The sequence below is a fragment of the Asparagus officinalis genome, chromosome 6 (assembly GCF_001876935.1).
Source record: "Asparagus officinalis chromosome 6, Aspof.V1, whole genome shotgun sequence".
Lineage (NCBI taxonomy): Eukaryota > Viridiplantae > Streptophyta > Magnoliopsida > Asparagales > Asparagaceae > Asparagus > Asparagus officinalis.
The window spans coordinates 57005704-57023591 of NC_033799.1; the positions used below are offsets into that span (position 1 = coordinate 57005704).

Here is a 17888-nt window from a genome sequence, read left to right on the forward strand (position 1 = left end):
CCCCCCCCCCCCCCCCCAACACACACACACAAAATAAAAGATATTAATTAATTTGAATTCTAAATCAGGCCACTAGGTACGCGACCCAATTCACTAGTGTACTACATTCCGGGACGATTAAACCTGGTCGTGGTCAAGGTTTTAAATGTCGGCCGACATGTCCGACATGTCGGTCGATATATCGGTTTGAGGGCTTGACTGACACGACATGGACGTTTTCAACTCGTATGTCGGTTTTCAGGGCAAAATCGGAAATATCAGGGTCATATCGGGCATATCGGCCTATTTTTTAGCTTTGAAAAATCGGCCGATATAGTATTTTTTTAAGTTCTGTTTTTTATTATCCGGTTTGGGTTTAGTGATAAATACCCAAATACGTTTGACCCGTTCTCATGTTTAAGGGTTTCTTATGAACCCGATAGAAAGAATTTATGAACCCAAATCCTTTCTTATGAACCCGATAGAAAGAATTTATGAACCCAAATCCATATATTATTTACCTTTTTATATGTTTAGTCTATAGAATTTATAAAGTATGCTTATATTAAATTTATGAATGCTTAGATTACATTCAGGACATGATATTATACATATGCATACTACTCGATATGGCAATCCGATATTTAGTCAATGTCCCCCGATATATCCCCGATTTCCGCTATCCGACATGGATTTCAGCCATCCGACATGAACCCGACATCCGACATTTAAAACCTTGGTCGTGGTATGCTATAGTGCCCCACGTTCCTGATATCTATGATATGAGATATGACACACAAACCACTTCTAGTTCTAAACATGTTCTATGAATCGCGAATTTGGTATATATGGCATATGATCAGTTTGAATCCGGATGCTGCTGAACTTTACAGACAATTGGCCGTGAAGAACTGCTTTATCAAATAAATTTGAAACTCTATTAAGAGTCTACCCACCCACCTTTGAACTTTGATGTGCAGCAAGGTAGTAATAAAACCTTTATCTTAAGTTTTTGGCAATGGAGAAATGAGTAGTCAATGTTTTTCTCCGTTACACTGTATGAAAAGTATTGTCTGTTGAATTTGCAACAACTTTGTTTATTTGTACTTGAATTGATCCATTCTTATCGTTATGCTCCTCGTTCTAGCAACACCTTCTATTATGGCTTTCTAAGTCTTATTATAGCACCTTGTTTGGCTCCAATGCCCATCTTCAAGTCTTTTCAAAGTGTTTTCTTTCAGCTCCTCGATCGTAACTGTCCTTGACTTTTCACAAATACACCCATTTATGTTTCTTTGTTTGCTGCTTAGAGCTGCTGTACTTTAAAGAACGTGAGAGATAGTGGAATGAGCTACAAACTCAATAAGTAAATAAATCTTACCAAGTAACTCATGTGGAGGATATAACTTCACGATAGATGAGATAATAGCTTATGTTTGAACTAGATGTAGTAATACAATAGCAAAGAACGACAACCTAGAGAAGACAATGTGGGACTCTATTATGGACTTTATGCAAGTACAACACTTGTCTTGAGAGCCTTGGATGAAAATAAAGCTGCAAAACAAGGTGTTGAATCTTGGTGTTGGTCGCGGTTCAGGTTCTCCATACTAAAGAATTGCATCAAGAGTTTTTAGCAGTTTTTACAATTTGAGATTGAATCGCTGCAATTGTAAAGTCAGTTTGATGACAAGGTATTTTTCAATGAGTTTTTAATTTTCTCCAACACAACATGTACTTCAAATTCTGGACTTGCCCTTTTAGTAATCGTTATTAGTCAATATCTAATGTTTCCCCTGGTTTCGCCAGATTGGAATCTTGGATTGGCATGATTAAAATGTATGGCTAATATTTAGGTATCAGCCAATACTACTTTAGACTTTCCTACAAAGTGCTTTCATTATAATGGTCACGTGCAAAGGAAATTAAGCAAAGTCGTCGTCCTTATAAGTTATTATTATAACCAACTTATGTAGGCATATGGCTCACCTACATTGGCACAATCCCTTAGGGCTGACAATGGCATCATTACCATGTTGCTAAAGTGTGATACTTGATTAATCTCCAGATGTGCATATCTACATAAATATGAACGCATGGCACGTGCCTAGACAATAAGTGATCATAAGTTCTTGATTTTTGTGAATAAAAATATTAACATGGCACTATTTTTATTATGTTGGATGCTCGTAACGCAATTCTTGGACCCACTTTTCCTTCGTCTCAGATACTTCTCATGTAGTAGATAGTGGAAAATATAATACCATTAAATCGTGGAGCAGCTAGCTTGGAAAGAATGTCGATATATCTATAAAGGAGAAATAGAAAAAAGAAAAAGGTTAGCAAGTATTGCAATATTGCATTGCCCCAGCAAACATTAAGATCTGCCTACACTTTTACAAACTTTATTAATGTCATGAGATGGGTAAGTAAATAGTGATATATGAAGCATTGGATAGTTTAATAATGATATCTAAGAAATTTCATAATTCTTATGCATCAACCACTTCTTTTTACAGCTGGAACAATGTTTTATTTTGAACAAGCTTATAAAGGCACCTGAAGCTTTAAAACCGCTTGATTTATAATATTTTAAAATTAATTTGAGTGTGTTAAACAAGATTAGCTGTGCGAATCATCCCATGTGGGTAATCTCTGCATGAAGTTAGTGGAAAATGACCAACATATGCGTGTATGCACTCATGTGTATCTGTTTACTTGTGTGTATTCATGTACACATGGATATCCATCAAGATTTGGACAATTCATGTTTATTACAGTTTTATCATGAACAACATGGTGCAATCTTATTCTAGCATGAAGTTTATGCGTTCATCTAGGTATAAAGGATCTCAAGCAAAAGGTCCTACATCAACGCCAATATGCATTTGGTGCATGTGCATCTGTATGTGCACGTGATACCTTCTTAGAGAGTAAGGTATAACACCCATCTCATAGACATCTGACTTGGACACTTATACAAGTCAAGTGTTGTATTCGACTAGAACAATGTACAAGTGCATGTGTGCAGAACTACTTATACGGAATAGTTATAAACATCTAAAAAGGAAACTAGAAAATTTGAGAGTTTAATGGGGCTGGAAAGGTATGATAACTGCAGTAGAGGGATTTAACCATGGTTTGGATGATGATAAAGGAGGCAACTATGATCTAGATGGAGAAAGGCTGAAGGGCAACAAGAGGGGTGGACATAAGTAGGGTTTCATATAGACTTTACTAGGGAAACTGCATGCAAGACAGTAAGAGGATGAAGAGGAGACATCATGTCTATACACTGTAGGATGCGGGGCATATTGAGCAAGCTCAAAATTTTATTAGAAAGCACAACAACCACAACCATTGCTATTTGCAACACCTTGCATTGTAATGGCCATGTAACTAATTGTATTTTGTTGAAATTAACTATATATATATATATATATATATATATAAAGGCATGTCCCATTTGGTAAGCGTTTTAGTTCTTCAGAGTTTGGAGGTGATATTTTTTGTTGAATTTTCAAAAACCCCAAGAAAACTGAAAGGTCTAAAAATGTAGTCGCTGTAAAAATATACCATCTCTGAGCATTGTTTCAAATATCCCCGATATATCTGATATATCGGCCAATGTATCATTTCATATGGATTGCCACAAAACGATGTGGTTTCAATATCATTTACTTCTTTTTGGCAATTTGTGGGCGATATATCCCTAACATGGTTGATATACCAGTTGATATGTTGGCCGATATATCCTATTATATGGCTGGTCGTAAAACATTATAGTTATGCAAAATTTCTTTAATGTTTTGTAGTACATGTTTTGTAGTACGGACTCTAGCCCTATGAAAGATTTTAGTAGGATTCTAGCATATTTTTTTTCCTTAGAGTTTCTACTATTGGTTAATGATCCTAAACATATATTATTTACATTTTTGTTTACTTAGATTTCATTAAATTCATTAAATATGCTTAGATTATATTTTTTAACGTTATACTATATATCCATATCATCATATATGTCACTCTGGTATTTACTATATATCCCTGATATTTCCTTGATATCTGCAATTCGATGTGGATTTTGGCCATTCAATTTTTTCGCGATATCCGATGTTTAAACCCTTGTCTCCTAGCAAATGCCTTAATAAATCTTGATGTCAATTAGAATTTCAAACTCAACACTGATGAAATCTTGATGGTCAAACTACCTATCATTTCCTAAAATATCCTAAATCAATGAGAATCTCAAACTAATTGAAGAGTAGAGTAATTATCTCTAACTTTCAACTAATTCCAAGTGGCGTCTTTCGGTGTCTCTCTAACTGCCACGTGGCGACTCTAAGTAAAACACCAGTTTCTCATTATATTTAAGGGATGGATTCATCACCAAATTGAAATACACACTAATCGTAAAGAAAGATTAATAGTACAGTTTCCTATTACAAAATCAACATTACATATAACAATAATAAGATGGATAATAAAGATATTTTTCAATAATTAACAATGTGATGTAGACCAAAGAGTGTAGTGGGTTGACAACTGCTATGAAAGAACATTTGGCTGCAGTTGCACCAAGCTGCAGTACGAAACAAAGGAATCCATAGATGCTCCGCCTGGGTGCAACGGTTCATGACGTTTTCCACTGTGGGTATTTGGGTGTGGCAAAACACCGCTATTAGGAGCTGCTATCCACCAACCAGCCCCAAACATGTCGAAAATTTTCTGCACCCTCCTAAAACGTGCTTCTGAGTGTTAACCGATGAAAATTTTTTTCTACCTGGAACAAAAGACGTGCTAGCATACTGCCAAATGTGCCACTTCCTGGTACTGATATTTGGCATACTGATATTTGGTACTTCACATGCAAAATCTTCAAAATTTCAATTAATCAACTTCAGAAAAGGTTATAGAATGATATAGTTTTCCAGGCTGCAAGCCAAACTTAAACAAAACTAGGACTTCTAGTATTAACTAGGAGTCGTGCGGGCCATATAAGAATTGTTCCAACATTTCTCATTGGATGTTTATGAACGCAGAGCTTTACCCTGACATGTCTTTTTTTTTGAGAGAAAACAAGGGATATACCCTGTCATTTGTATTAATCAAAAGTATAGATACAAAAAAAGTTTTTTTTGAGAGAAAACAAGGGATATACCCTGTCATTTGTATTAATCAAAAGTATAGATACAAAAAAAGGATACGAACTGTATCCAAGTATTGGAAGATAGAAAACAAAAGTATAGATACAAAAAAAGGATACGAACTGTATCCAAGTATTGGAAGATAGAAAAGATAGTTTCTTAATACTAGTGATATATGACTTTCTTCTATCAAACATCCATGAAGGTGAAGAGAGGGTCTTGCTGTCATTCACCGTTGACATGGATATAAGAGAGAACCAAAGCCAGCCATATATATAGTAATAAGAAACTAAACTTTCTATAGCCCAATAAAAAACAAAAACTAAGATTACAAAAGTGATTTATATACTGTTAAAAACCAAAAGAGACATTCACAATCCCATCTATGTGCTCATTTGAATCGGCTTTTCTTCCAACTTTGCTTTAACCTTGCATGTTGCTGCTCCATTTCCATAACCTGTCCAATCATGTAATGACGATATTGCATAGTTAATAATGGACTTGATAGAAAACTATTTTTGATCAAAAATAGAATTATTTCTTGATCTCCATAGACTCCAGCAAACAGATGCAAATATACTGCGCCACATATGACCTTTCCACCCAAGAACTGATTCTAAGGTAAGCAATAGGTCAGCCCACTTTGCCGGCCAAGTGAAAGGAAGATTGTAGTTTATGAAATGCTGCCATACTACTTTTGTAACTGGACATGAGAAGAACAAGTGCTCTATAGATTCCAGTTCTAATTCGCAAAAGGAACATGTAGTGTCACCTTGCCATCCTTTGGAAAGAAGAACCTCCTTTGTGTGCAGTTTGTTCTTAGAAAGTAACCAAAGGAAAATACGAACTTTTGATAGAACAAGGGGATTCCGGATAACTTTGTAGATAGGACTGGGGATACCTCTCTCATTAAGAAAATTATAAAGAGAGTTGACAGAGAACTGTTTATTTGTAGTTAGAGACCATTCTGCATGATCAAAGTTATTTGAAGGATGTGAATCTTTAATAAGATTCAAAAGATCGGTTTTCTCAGATTTCTCACAAGGGAGGATACTTCTTCTCATCAATAAATGCCAATTCCAGATTTGATGGTTGAAAAAACCTTGACTTTTGACGGAAGCATTAGAAGAAAGAGCCAACTTGTATGACTGTGGAAATAGATTTGTAAGACTGTTGGAATCAGGCCACTTATCTTCCCAGAATCTTATTCTTTCTTCAGTTCCTAAATGCCATCTTATGTTATGCAAAAAAGAATCTTTATGAGATAAAACAGCTTTCCAAAAGGATGAATGAGATACGCTGGAACGTAGAGATATATGATCTTGAACATAGAGATTATGAAGAAACTTGCCTGAGGAGGAATTAGAATCTAGACACTTCCATAACCATTTAGATAAAAGTGAAGAATTAAACAGGGAAATATCCTTCACACCCAGACCTCCCTCTTTTTTACTTAAGCAAACCTTCTTCCATTTAACTAAACATTTGAAGGAGGTCGCATCTGCCTTGCCTGACCATAAAAGGCTCCTTCTGATTTTGTCAATTTTCTTAATAAGCCATTTTGGTAACTTATAAAAGGACATATAATAAAGAGGGATAGATGTAAGAACTGAGTTCAAAAGAACCAGTCTGCCGCCATAAGAGAGTGAATTTTTCTTCCAAGTTGACAATTTTCTATGAAGCGTGTCAATAAGAGGTTGCCAGTCTGACTTGGTTAATTTCCCATATTTGATAGGTAAGCCCAGGTACTTAATAGGTAAATGATCAACTTTGCAGTCAAGGTAAGAAGCTAGAGAGTGAGCTTTGTTGTGAATTGAGCCAAAGTATATCAGAGATGATTTTGAATAATTGATGCTTAAACCTGATATTTCTTCAAAGAAGTACAGAATGGTTTTAAGAATGGAAATATCACGTGCAGAGCTTTTCACAAAGAGGAGAGTATCATCCGCAAATTGGAGAATTCTAACTAGATTGAGAGGATTTTTGAGTCCAAGAGATGATAATATACCATCATCAACATTGTTCATGATCATTCTGCTTAAAACATCAACCGCAATGTTAAAAAGCAAAGGAGATAGAGGATCTCCTTGCTTAAGACCTCGTTTGCAAGAGAAGAATTTAGTAGGCACACCATTAACCAGGATAGCACAATTTGATGAGGAGACAATATGGCAAATCCAAGAACACCATCTGATACCAAATCCCCTAGCTTTTAGCAGATCAAATAGAAAGAACCAATCTATAGAATCAAAAGCTTTAGCAAAATCAATCTTGAACAGAGCTACTTCCCTCTTCCTTTTAGAACAGGCATGAATCATTTCATTGGCTTGAAGAATTGAATGACATGTCTTTAAACCCACAGACTTTCAAATTGATGCTTAGACTCAACTACTCAAGACTGACTTATCTTTGAATCCAAAATACAATACATCCACATGCATACGCTGTATCCTACTAAAGAAAACTTAAATTCCAAACCACTCTTCTTCTTCTCTTCTCCAGCCAGATCCTCAAACCCAAAGCAGATAAAATCCAAATCAAGCAATGGATGACCTTTGCTTACAGCATCTCCTGGGCATCATTCACCCACGCCGGCAGTTGCCAGCGACTACCTCGTTCGTGTTGGAATCCATGCGCCTGTAGATTGCAGATCCATCGTCGCTGTGAGGCCCGACAAGAGATGTACAAGAATCCACGCTGATGGGGACGTGCCTGATGAACCCCCCCCCCCCCCCGAACAACCTTCTCGTGATTGGGTGTCACGCTCGATACGGTTATGCGGGAGCTGAGGGTTGGGGCTGGTGGAGAGGGAGCAGCGGTCAGCGTGACGGGGGTGGTCGGATGCGATTGGGGGACTGCTGGAGTAGTTTTGTGTTGGGATCCAAGGATGGATGAGAGAAAGAGGAGTAATTTAGGGTTTTAAGTTCTTTTTTTCGGTAAAATACAATGTATGCATGTGGATATATTGTATTTTGGGTTTAAAAGTAAATCAATATTGAGTAGTTGGGTCTACGCATTAATTTGAGAGTTTGTTGGTTTAAGCATAAATCAGTGTAAAGCTCTGGGTTCACAAACAAAAGCCCCTTATCGCAAACAATAAACTGTCTCATACTTTCATATTACCTTGTTAGTGCAGCAAGACTCCTATGGCTCAGAGGCTTGTTCCTTGCTTGACACTGCAAAGGAAGCGTCAAGCGTGCCAGAACTGCTCACAATAGGAAGAGAGTCACAAAGGCAAAATCTGAAGCTATTGAGTACCAGAAGCTTCTTGCCACCAAGCTGAAGGCGCTGTGATTTTACCCTTAAGAAAGAGAGAGTTTTTCTTTTTTTTTTTTCTATTTTTGACCAATAGAACTCCTGAGGGTAATAGAATAAAAACATAATTCACTCAGGGTTCTATCTACAACAATAGAACTACAAGGAGGTCTATCCGCAATTGGGCGATAGCACAGGGGGTGTTTCTACAATTAACCCTTACAATCTTGTTTCACCTCTGGATTGTGTGCTTTTTTTAGATCTGAGAAATTGCAGAAGAAATCAAGTTGAGCAGCAGATGACTTTTATTTGCATATTGTGCATTTAACTTTGTACCGAGAACTTGTTACAATCCGATCCTGTTGCTGCTTTAATCCTTTTCTTGAAGTTGACTCTAGTGGCAGCGCAACTTGAGCATGTCTCAGTGGGAAAATTGGCTCATGCGATATTACCACTGGATTTGATTGACTCGCCCCTGGTAGTTTATGCATGTTTATGGAGGGTAGGCGTCTTTGGTTCCAAGCTCATAAATGTTAATTGGCTTGTATCTTCTGTGCTAGGAACTTGTACACTGACGACTCACCTTGAGTTTTCGGTCAAAGAAAACTCTGGATTTTTCTGATGGTTACTGAAACTTTGCGTTGATGAAACAAAGAGTCCGTCGAGCTTGTGGTGGCTGAAATTGTTTTCTATGGAACTAACTAATTTTGCTGAAGTTCAATGTAAACCGTCATTGATTCAACAGTACGTGAATAGTCTTAACGAGAAACTGAGTTTTGCTATTAATGAGAAGCTGGAGTTTCGCTATTTCGCTGCCTCGCTTATCCATATTCAGAAGAATCCGATAGGAATTTATTAACAAACGTATGATGATTTGTATCATGCAAAATTTGATGAAACAAAACTTTGAAGCTTTTCGTAGAGAAAGATGCTTACCGTGCAAGCTTTTCGTTCCGTTCTCATTGCATGATATCTATCTATTACAGTTGTTCTTCTTCCCCATAGAAAAAATACCCCTAATTTACATCTCATGTAACTCATCAGACTGAGTTTAATGTTGGACTACAAATACAAGTAAAACTAGACAATTCAGTGGATACTATGCAGATCCTCCACTCACAACCCTACAATTCCTCCTAACTTCCCCTCTTCTTCCCGAACTCAAATCCCCTAACTTAACCATTCCTTCAACAAACGCATCAAAGAACGCCTTCTCATCACGACTGAACCATCTCACCAACTTCTTCGTCCGATAACTACCAGAGAACATGGTCTGGTCCGAGTTAAGAACCCCCCTCGAAAAAACCAAATCTTTAAAATACCGGTTATCGAACCGGAGTGGAGTCTGGTCAAAACCTGCAGTTACATTTCCATCGCAATCTTTGGGGCAAATGTGATCCAGTTTGGCTCGAAAACTCGGGTCCATGTGTGAATCAAGTTGATTGTAGAGGCGGAAGGCGATGGAGAAGCAGCGGGCGTGACCGATGGAGTGGGACCCAGAGAGAGCGACCAGGTCGGTGACGGAGAGGTTGAACCGTCGGAAGAGAGGGATGAGGGTGGATGCGTCGGCTCGTGGGCTTGGCATTATGTTGTCAGAGTCTGCTTGGCTCGCGGTCAGACTATCCTCTCGCCCCAGTTTTACTTCCCATTTTGGTCCCCCACTCTGCAGTGCAATTTCGATTGTCGAAAAAGTATCGTCAATATATGAATGTGGTAGACGTATTGTCAATGATTTAGCGGGTCTCTGTTTGCATGCAATTGAAAATTGAAAGAGAGAAAATGACTCACTTTTAACAGGCCACGTAGGTGTTTGTTTGATGAATGCAAGTAATTTTGAGAATAAAATGCAAAAAAAGTCGCATCATTTTAATGCAATTTTTTACTTGTAAAAAAATTGCTCAATTCATATGAAAGAAAAATATATAAAAAGCCACTTTTAATAAATGACTGTAATTATGTTTACTAATAAATCCTATTATGCCATCATCTTCACTTTTGTGCTCTCAATAAATAGTTTGTTTTGAACAAAGAAAATAACTTCTGCACTTTCAGCTCGCAATTCTCATACTACTAAAAAACCTTTTCCAACACCTAAACTGTACAACAACCAAAAGCTCCAAATCTAGTAATTATAAACGCAGTAAGATAAAATTTGACTATGACCCAAATTCTAATCCACAAAAAGAAGAGCATATATTTAACATTTACCAAGCCAACAGCATCTCTTGCAGCCATGATGATAATATCCGCGCGAGAAACAACACCAGGGCACTCCTTCTCCAAGGCCTCCTTAATATCATCGATCACGTCGAAGGATTTGAGAGAATTGATGGTGGACAAGGCCAGCTTCTCTCCAAGCATTGTGGATGTATCATCTAGTAGTATGGAAGCATCACATCCCTAATAAAGAACTAGAAACACTTAAGAGTATTCAATAAATAAAGTAGAATACGACTCCTGTCAAAAAGGCTATGTTTGGTGACCACTCAAAACTAGGCCAAGATCGATTCCGGTCTGGTTTTATTCTAACAAAGTTAGAAATAAACGAGAGAAGATGGGGTCCAACTTCGAACTGGTTTTAGTATTTTTGATGGAAGGAACAACGCCAAGACTTATCAAGATTTTACCGGAAATGATCTTTCCTAAAATTGAAACAAGATCAAGACCCGATTCTGAGTGGTTGTCGAACACAATCTAAGAGTTTGACAGTTATGGGGTAGCAGCTTATTTAGCAAATTGATACTACTACAATATAGAGGCGATGAGGCCCACACATCTCTTAGTAAATGGGCCACATCATATACTTGTTTTTTCCTACACACATAACAGCTTACATTCACAAAGCAATCGTGAAATTGAAACCTCAAGACTGACGCAACACTTCTAGGATCTCGAGCCATTGCTCGGCGCATGAGCTCTCTGACGATTGATTCGACCCTCGGACACTTATCAGAGTAATAGCCAACCCTCAGTTGAGGATTGGTAATTATGGAGTGTGAGAGAACTGAGAGGAAGAAGAGAAGGAGAGTATGAGAAAGGAAAACAAGTGAGCCATGAATGATGATGAGCTTGAGAATATGAGAGGATGAACAGAGTAGTGCTATAGAGTACGAAGTTTGGGGTTTAAAAAGGGTAGAAGGATGTGTGTGCTGCATCTAGAACTACTTTAGAGGTACAAAGGATAAGATGGTGACAGAGTGATTGAGTAAGAAAATTTTGCTTTTGCGCGAGCTGATTAAATAAGTTGAATTGTTCTTGGGGTGTAGTGGAAATAACAAACATATGAATAGATGCAGGGCCGCCAAATGAGTCCAAATTGTTTTGGAGAGTATCGTTTAATACGAAGAACGCTTAATTGCAGATAGACCCCATGTACTAGTTGCCCACCTGCAGATAAACTCCCTATAGTTTTATTTTTACTGGTAGAACATCTCAACAACCCGGAAAAAAAAACCAACCACAAAAATAGAGTAGATTTAAAACATTCTGGGGGAAATAAAAATTCTGGTGAGATTATGCATGTGAGGGGTATGCCTCAGAATAGGTCTAATAACCAAAAGAATGCTAGTAATGAAGAATCAAGTAAGAAAAAATTTAAAAATGGAATGGGTAGATCTAAGTCCAGGTTTAAAGTTAAAAAATGCTATAATTGTCATGAAACTGGACACTTTATTAAATATTGTCCTAAGCCTAAGAAAAATCAGCAAAATGATCATGCTAATATGACTGTCTGTGAGGGCAAAATGGGTAAAATTTTCATGATTAATAATCTTTGTGATTATGCATATTTGAACTCTGTGTTATCTGATTCTTTCTGTAAATCAGTTTGGTTAGTAGACTCTGGTTGTACTTTTCATATGACTCCTTTTAAAAAATTGTTTTCAAACTACAAGAAAATAGAGAATGGCTTTGTGTCAATGGCAAATGAAAAGAAATACAATGTTTCTTTGTGTCAATGGCAAATGAAAAGAAATACAATGTTTTAGGAACTGGTGATGTATGCCTTAGGTTTTCTTCTGGTTCTGTGTTTACTTTGAAGGATGTTAGGTATGTTCCTGATTTACGTTATAACTTGATTTCTTGTGCATCTCTAGAAAATGATGGTAAGGATGTTAGGTATGTTCCTGATTTACGTTATAACTTGATTTCTTGTGCATCTCTAGAAAATGATGGTGAAAAAAATGGGTAAAGGGGTTATGAAAATTCTTAAAGAGTCGCTTGTTATTTTTACTGCTGAAAAACAAAATAACTTGTATGTTTCTCATGCTGAACCTGTCTTGATTCTGTTAACTCTGTGATAGGTGATAAATCTGTTTTATGGCATAATAGATTAGGTCACATGAGTAATAAAGGATTAGAAGTTTTGAATAAAGGAGGTCACTTTGGTAGTGATAAAATATCCCCCATCACTTTCTGTAAATCTTATGTGCTAGGAAAACAACATAGGGTTAGTTTTCCTATTTCTTCTTTTCCTAATCAGTCTAAGTGCATTGATGTACTTGAATATTTACATGCTGATGTGTGGGGTCCCTCTAGTGTGCCTACGCATGGAGGGAACTAATATTTTTTTTCATAATTGATGATTATTCTAGGAAAGTTTGGGTTTTACTCATGAAACAAAAATCTAAAGTTTTTACTAAATTTAAAAACTAAAAAATTATGATTGAAAACCAAACGGGAAAGAAAATTAAAACTCTTAGGACAAACAATGGTCTTGAGTTTTGTAACAAACAATTGAATGATTTGTGTGCTACTTGGGGTATTAAAAGGCATAGATCTGTTCGTTACTGAAAAGATGAATAGAACTCTCTTAAAGAGGGTGACGGTTATGTTAGCCACATCTGGGCTCTCCAAGAAGTTATTGGGAGAAGCTGTTTGTACTGATACCTATTTAATTAACATGTCTCATTCTGTTCTCTTAGAAGGGAAATGCCCTGAATTTGTGTTCACGGGCAAACCTTATGATTTAAATAATTTGAGAATTTTCGGATGTGCTGGCTATGTACATCAAAGGATTGATAAGTTAGAACATAGATCTAAGAAATATGTTTTCTTAGGATACCCTGAAGGGGTAAAAGGTTATAGGCTTTGGAATAAGAGTGAACCGTGGTTTAATATAGTGATAAGTAGAGATGTTGTATTTAATGAAAATGAATTTCCTTGTTTACCCTTTACATGTTCCTATTCCTGAAAATGATGCTCCAAATGAGGTGGAGCAAATGCCTAATATTAATCAATCCGAATCACCTCCTGAAGAGAAATTGAATGATATAATTATTAAAAATCAAGCTGAGATTATTCCTAATGAGGTGGAGCATGATATGCAGGAAATAGATAACATGCATGATTTGAATGATTATCAACTCACTAGGGATAGAAATAAAAGAACCATTAGGAAACCTGAAAGATATAGAGATTGCAATTTGATTGATTGTAATATGTCTGAGTTTGCCTTTAATGTGTTTGAATCCCTTGAGTGCAATGAACCTAAGACTTATAGAGAAGCATTAAGGTCAAAATATTCTGAAGAATGGATTAGTGCTATGAAGAGTGAGATGAAATCCCTAAGAATTAATCAAATATGGAAACTTGTTCCTAAACCTGCTAGTTGTTCTGTAGTGGACTGTAAGTGATTGTTTAAGGTAAAACAAGAATCTGAAAGTGTTACGTTTAAGGCTAGGTTAGTAGTTAAGGGATTTACTCAAAAGGAGAGAATTGATTATGCTGAATTTTTTTACTCATGTTGTCAAATTCACTACTATTAGAATTATGCTTGCTTTAGTTGCTCATTTTAATTGGGAATTAAAACAAATGGATGTAACTACTGCTTTCTTGCATGGTGATATTGATAAAAATATTTATATGCACCAACCTGAGGGCTTTGTTGATCCTAAATTGCCTGATCATGTGTGTTTGTTTAAAAAAGCTTTGTATGGTTTAAAACAATCACTTAGGCAATGGAATATTAGATTTGATAAATGCATGCAATCTTTAAAGTTTAAAAGAAGTTCTGCTGATCATTGCTTGTATTATAAGAATATAGACTCTGTGCCTATATTTCTTTTAATTTATGTGGATGACATGTTGATTGTTAGTCCTTCTTTGAAGTATATTGAGCATGTTCAAAAATGTCTTTGTGAAAATTGTGACATGAAAGACTTAGGCGATGCAAAAAGAATTCTAGGCATGGATATTATTAGGGGCAAAAACAAATCTACTCTAGTTTTAAACCAAAGTTCATATGTTGAAATATTTTTGAGTAAATTCGCTATGTCTGATGCCAAATCTGTGAATGTACCTCTTGCTTCCCATTTTGTGTTAAGTAAGGATCAATCCTCCAAGACTGAAACTAAAATAAATGATATGAAAAATGTATCATATTCGAATGCTATAGGATCGGTCATGTATCTCATGGTTAGTACTAGGCCTGACATTGTATATGCGGTTAGTTGCTTGAGTAGATATATGTCAAATCCTGGTATGCCTCATTGGAATGCATTGAAATGACTTTTAAGATATTTAAAATCCTCTGTGGATGTAGAATTAACCTTCTCTAAGTGCTCTGAAGATGTTAAACTAGTTGGCTATGTAGATTCCAATTATGCAAATGATAGGGATAATAGAAAATCTACCACTTCCTACGTGTTTACTTTGTGTGGCTCTTGCATAAGTTGAAAATCCCAATTACAACTCATTGTTGTTTTATCTACTACTGAATCTGAGTATGTTGTTACTGAGGGGGGGGGGGGGGTGATTAGGGTCTTATGCTAATCTAATCCGATTTAAATGCCAATTAAAATTAATTAATAAGTTATCCTAGCAAGTATGAAATACAATAATATATGTGAGCTAGGATAAGCAATATGAACAAGGGATATATCCTAGTAATAAGATATACTATGAGTTATATACAAGGATATGAAACTAAGGGTGATATAAACATAAACAAGATAAACAAGATAGTGGATAATATGAACTAAGAGCAAATGACAAAGGCGATATAAACAATAAGCATGAATGTAAAAGAACGCCAATGACAAACTCAAACACACGATATGATCACGGAGTTCGGACCTTCCGTCCTACGTCTCCGCTCCCCACTCCCGGGGAGAATTCCACTATCACAACCGGGTTTTCTACGTTCACCCGAATAACGTTTACACCTTACAATTTCTCTCACGGAGTTTGGTCCCCACGACCTACGTCTCCGCTCCTCACCTCAAGGAGATCTCCACTCACACTCTCACAATGTGGCTACACTCCACCCTCACAATACGGTTTTCTAGCTAACCGAAAACTCTACAACACTCACAATATAACAACAAATGATTTGTTCTCTAATACAGGGGAGAACTCAATTAAGCACAACTCAAAGTTATAATCTCTCACCACCCAACTATACTATGTATGAAAGATACAATAAGCTCAATGTGGGTGTGTGTAACAATGAGTAAAATAAAATCTAACTCAAATAGCAAACTAACAAAGGTAAGAATATAAAAATTAATAACAAAATTGCTAGAGAAAAGAGTTAGAAAACTTCTCTATAAACACAAAGAAGAGGATGAAGAGGATTGAGAATGAATCCCTCAATCTGCAGTGAAAACTTCCTCCTTTGTAAACAGAAACCCAATCTTTAAACAAACAGTAAAACCCTAAACCCTTGTTTAAAAACTTTGTTTAAAACACTTCTTAGCTTATCTGTAAAAACTGAGGTAAGGGGGTATTTATAGCCTCCAAGAACCTCAGCCAAAAACCCCCAAACCAAATGACAAAAATAGCCCCAGAAAATCGCTCAGAAAAATAGCCGTTGGAAAGCCAACGGTCGAATCGGCAGAGCGGCGGTCGATCGGCGGAAATTTTGGTCGACCGACAGAAACGATCGGTCGACCGATAGAAACGATCGGTCGACCGACGGAAATTTCGGTCGACTGCTATCCAGGTCAAAAATGAGAAAAAGACAAGCAGACTTATCCGGTCGACCGAAGGAAGCTCTCGGTCGACCGCGGCGGTCGACCGACGAACTCTCTGCTCCCCAGTGAGGAATAAACACAGGTCCGGTCGACCGAAAACTGATATATGAAAATCAGGTTCTGAAAACTGTTTTTCTGATTTTAAAACACTGTTTAAAAATATAAAATAAATTTCAAAAAATGTAAAACTTTGGGAAATGATTGTAGACATGATAATAAACATGCTACAACAATTGGTTTCAAAAAAGGACTTCCCAAATGAAAAATATCATCATTTTGCAAAATAGTCCAAAACACGAAAATGTAAACATGTGAATTTTGACATTTTGGCTAAACCAACTTTTGAAACTTTACAAAATGATTTTATAGACTTGAAGAAAGATGTAAACTATTGTTATGAAGTCTATAAAATAAATTTGCATATTCTATGCAATATATTCAAAACACTAAATATGATTTCATTAAATATAAGCTTGTTAAAGGTGAAATCATATATAGGCATATAAACATGAAACAAAATAGTATTTTCCAATTCTATTCATTTGTTTCATAGTAAAACTTGAAAACTATCAAACCAAAACATATATGTATATATATAACTATATATATACAAAAACCAAAACGTGTATGTGTGTATATGATTGAGCTTAAAGTACTAACACACATAATATAAATTCCTAAACTAAATTACCCAAGCAATGATCTTGATCTTCAATAAGCTTGACTTGGTAATCTCGCGGATGAAGCTTGAACTTGGATCTTGAACTTTGAATAGCAAGGCTTCACCGACATTCCGCCAACCTCCTTTGGATATGATCGTTGAAGCTCTATTCCATCCATCCTCCAACAACGTTGTTTGTCTACAATACATAGGAAAACACAAACACTAGACAAACAACATTAGTAGTAAATTTTTTGTAAATCATCATCAAAACAAGAAGGCCAACATATGTTGCTGCAACTGAAGTTTTTAAAGAAGCTATTTGGTTTAGGGGCATTATATCTGAAATTGGTTTTCTTGATAAAAATATAGTTGTATTTTCTGATAGTCAATCTGCTATTCAACTTTGCAAAAATTATGTTTTTCATGATAGAACTAAACATATTGATGTTAGATTTTATTACATTCGGGATATAGTTGAAAAGGGTATTGTCAAGTTAGAGAAAATTTCCTCAGAATTTAATCCGGCTGACATGGGTACTAAGTGTTTGCCTGCTGAAAAATTTATCTCGTGTCAAAGAATCTTGAATTTTGACTTTGGGTAATTTTCCTTTGCTTTGTGTGTTGCCTTTGTGGCCTATTAACTTGCTTTGTACTTGTTAGTAGCTTTGTGATTTTCCCTTTGAACTCGATGACCGTTTGGTAGAGTTCGGTCCTTTGTGGACTTGGTATGCTTGGTGATCTTACCCCGATCTTTGTGATCTGAATTTACTTTGTGTATTCTCTTCCGTTGCTTGTATCTTCTTTGTGATCATACACGTAATGGTTTGGCGATGATGAGTCCTGCAGTTCCATGTTTTTCCTTAGTGTGCT

The 17888-nt window shown here is 36.3% G+C and overlaps 3 protein-coding genes across 6 annotated transcripts in view; 2 read left to right on the forward strand and 1 right to left on the reverse strand.

The window, feature by feature from the left end:
* Positions 1-9034, forward strand: part of LOC109844512 (pentatricopeptide repeat-containing protein At5g18390, mitochondrial-like) — a 10158-nt gene extending 1124 nt beyond the window's left edge. Inside the window, exon 2 of one of the 4 annotated variants that reach the window (XM_020413571.1) lies at positions 8942-9034. The gene's annotated coding sequence lies outside the window, so the exon portion shown is untranslated. The other 3 variants (XM_020413569.1, XM_020413568.1, XM_020413570.1) reach the window with 3 other exon arrangements.
* Positions 9314-11718, reverse strand: LOC109844511 (peroxidase 17-like). The gene is made up of 3 exons (XM_020413567.1): positions 11216-11718; positions 10590-10781; positions 9314-10044 (listed from the first exon to the last, which is right to left on the reverse strand). Exons 1-3 carry the CDS (start codon positions 11534-11536, stop codon positions 9481-9483), a joined length of 1077 nt encoding a protein of 358 aa, XP_020269156.1. The 5' UTR covers positions 11537-11718; the 3' UTR covers positions 9314-9480.
* LOC109846218 lies at positions 13532-14014 on the forward strand. The gene has a single exon (XM_020415442.1). It carries the CDS (start codon positions 13532-13534, stop codon positions 14012-14014), a length of 483 nt encoding a protein of 160 aa, XP_020271031.1.

What these genes read in the sequence shown, in the direction of transcription:
- LOC109844511 (XM_020413567.1), bottom strand. Translation starts at nt 11,536, where the DNA reads ATGCAGCACACACATCCTTCTACCCTTTTTAAACCCCAAACTTCGTAC. An exon ending in TTCACGATTGCTTTGTGAAT is followed by an intron (nt 10,782 to 11,215) that starts GTAAGCTGTTAT and finishes GTTCTTTATTAG; the next exon opens with GGATGTGATGCTTCCATACT. An exon ending in CAAGAGATGCTGTTGGCTTG is followed by an intron (nt 10,045 to 10,589) that starts GTAAATGTTAAA and finishes ATTGCACTGCAG; the next exon opens with AGTGGGGGACCAAAATGGGA.
- LOC109846218 (XM_020415442.1), top strand. Translation starts at nt 13,532, where the DNA reads ATGAATTTCCTTGTTTACCCTTTACATGTTCCTATTCCTGAAAATGAT.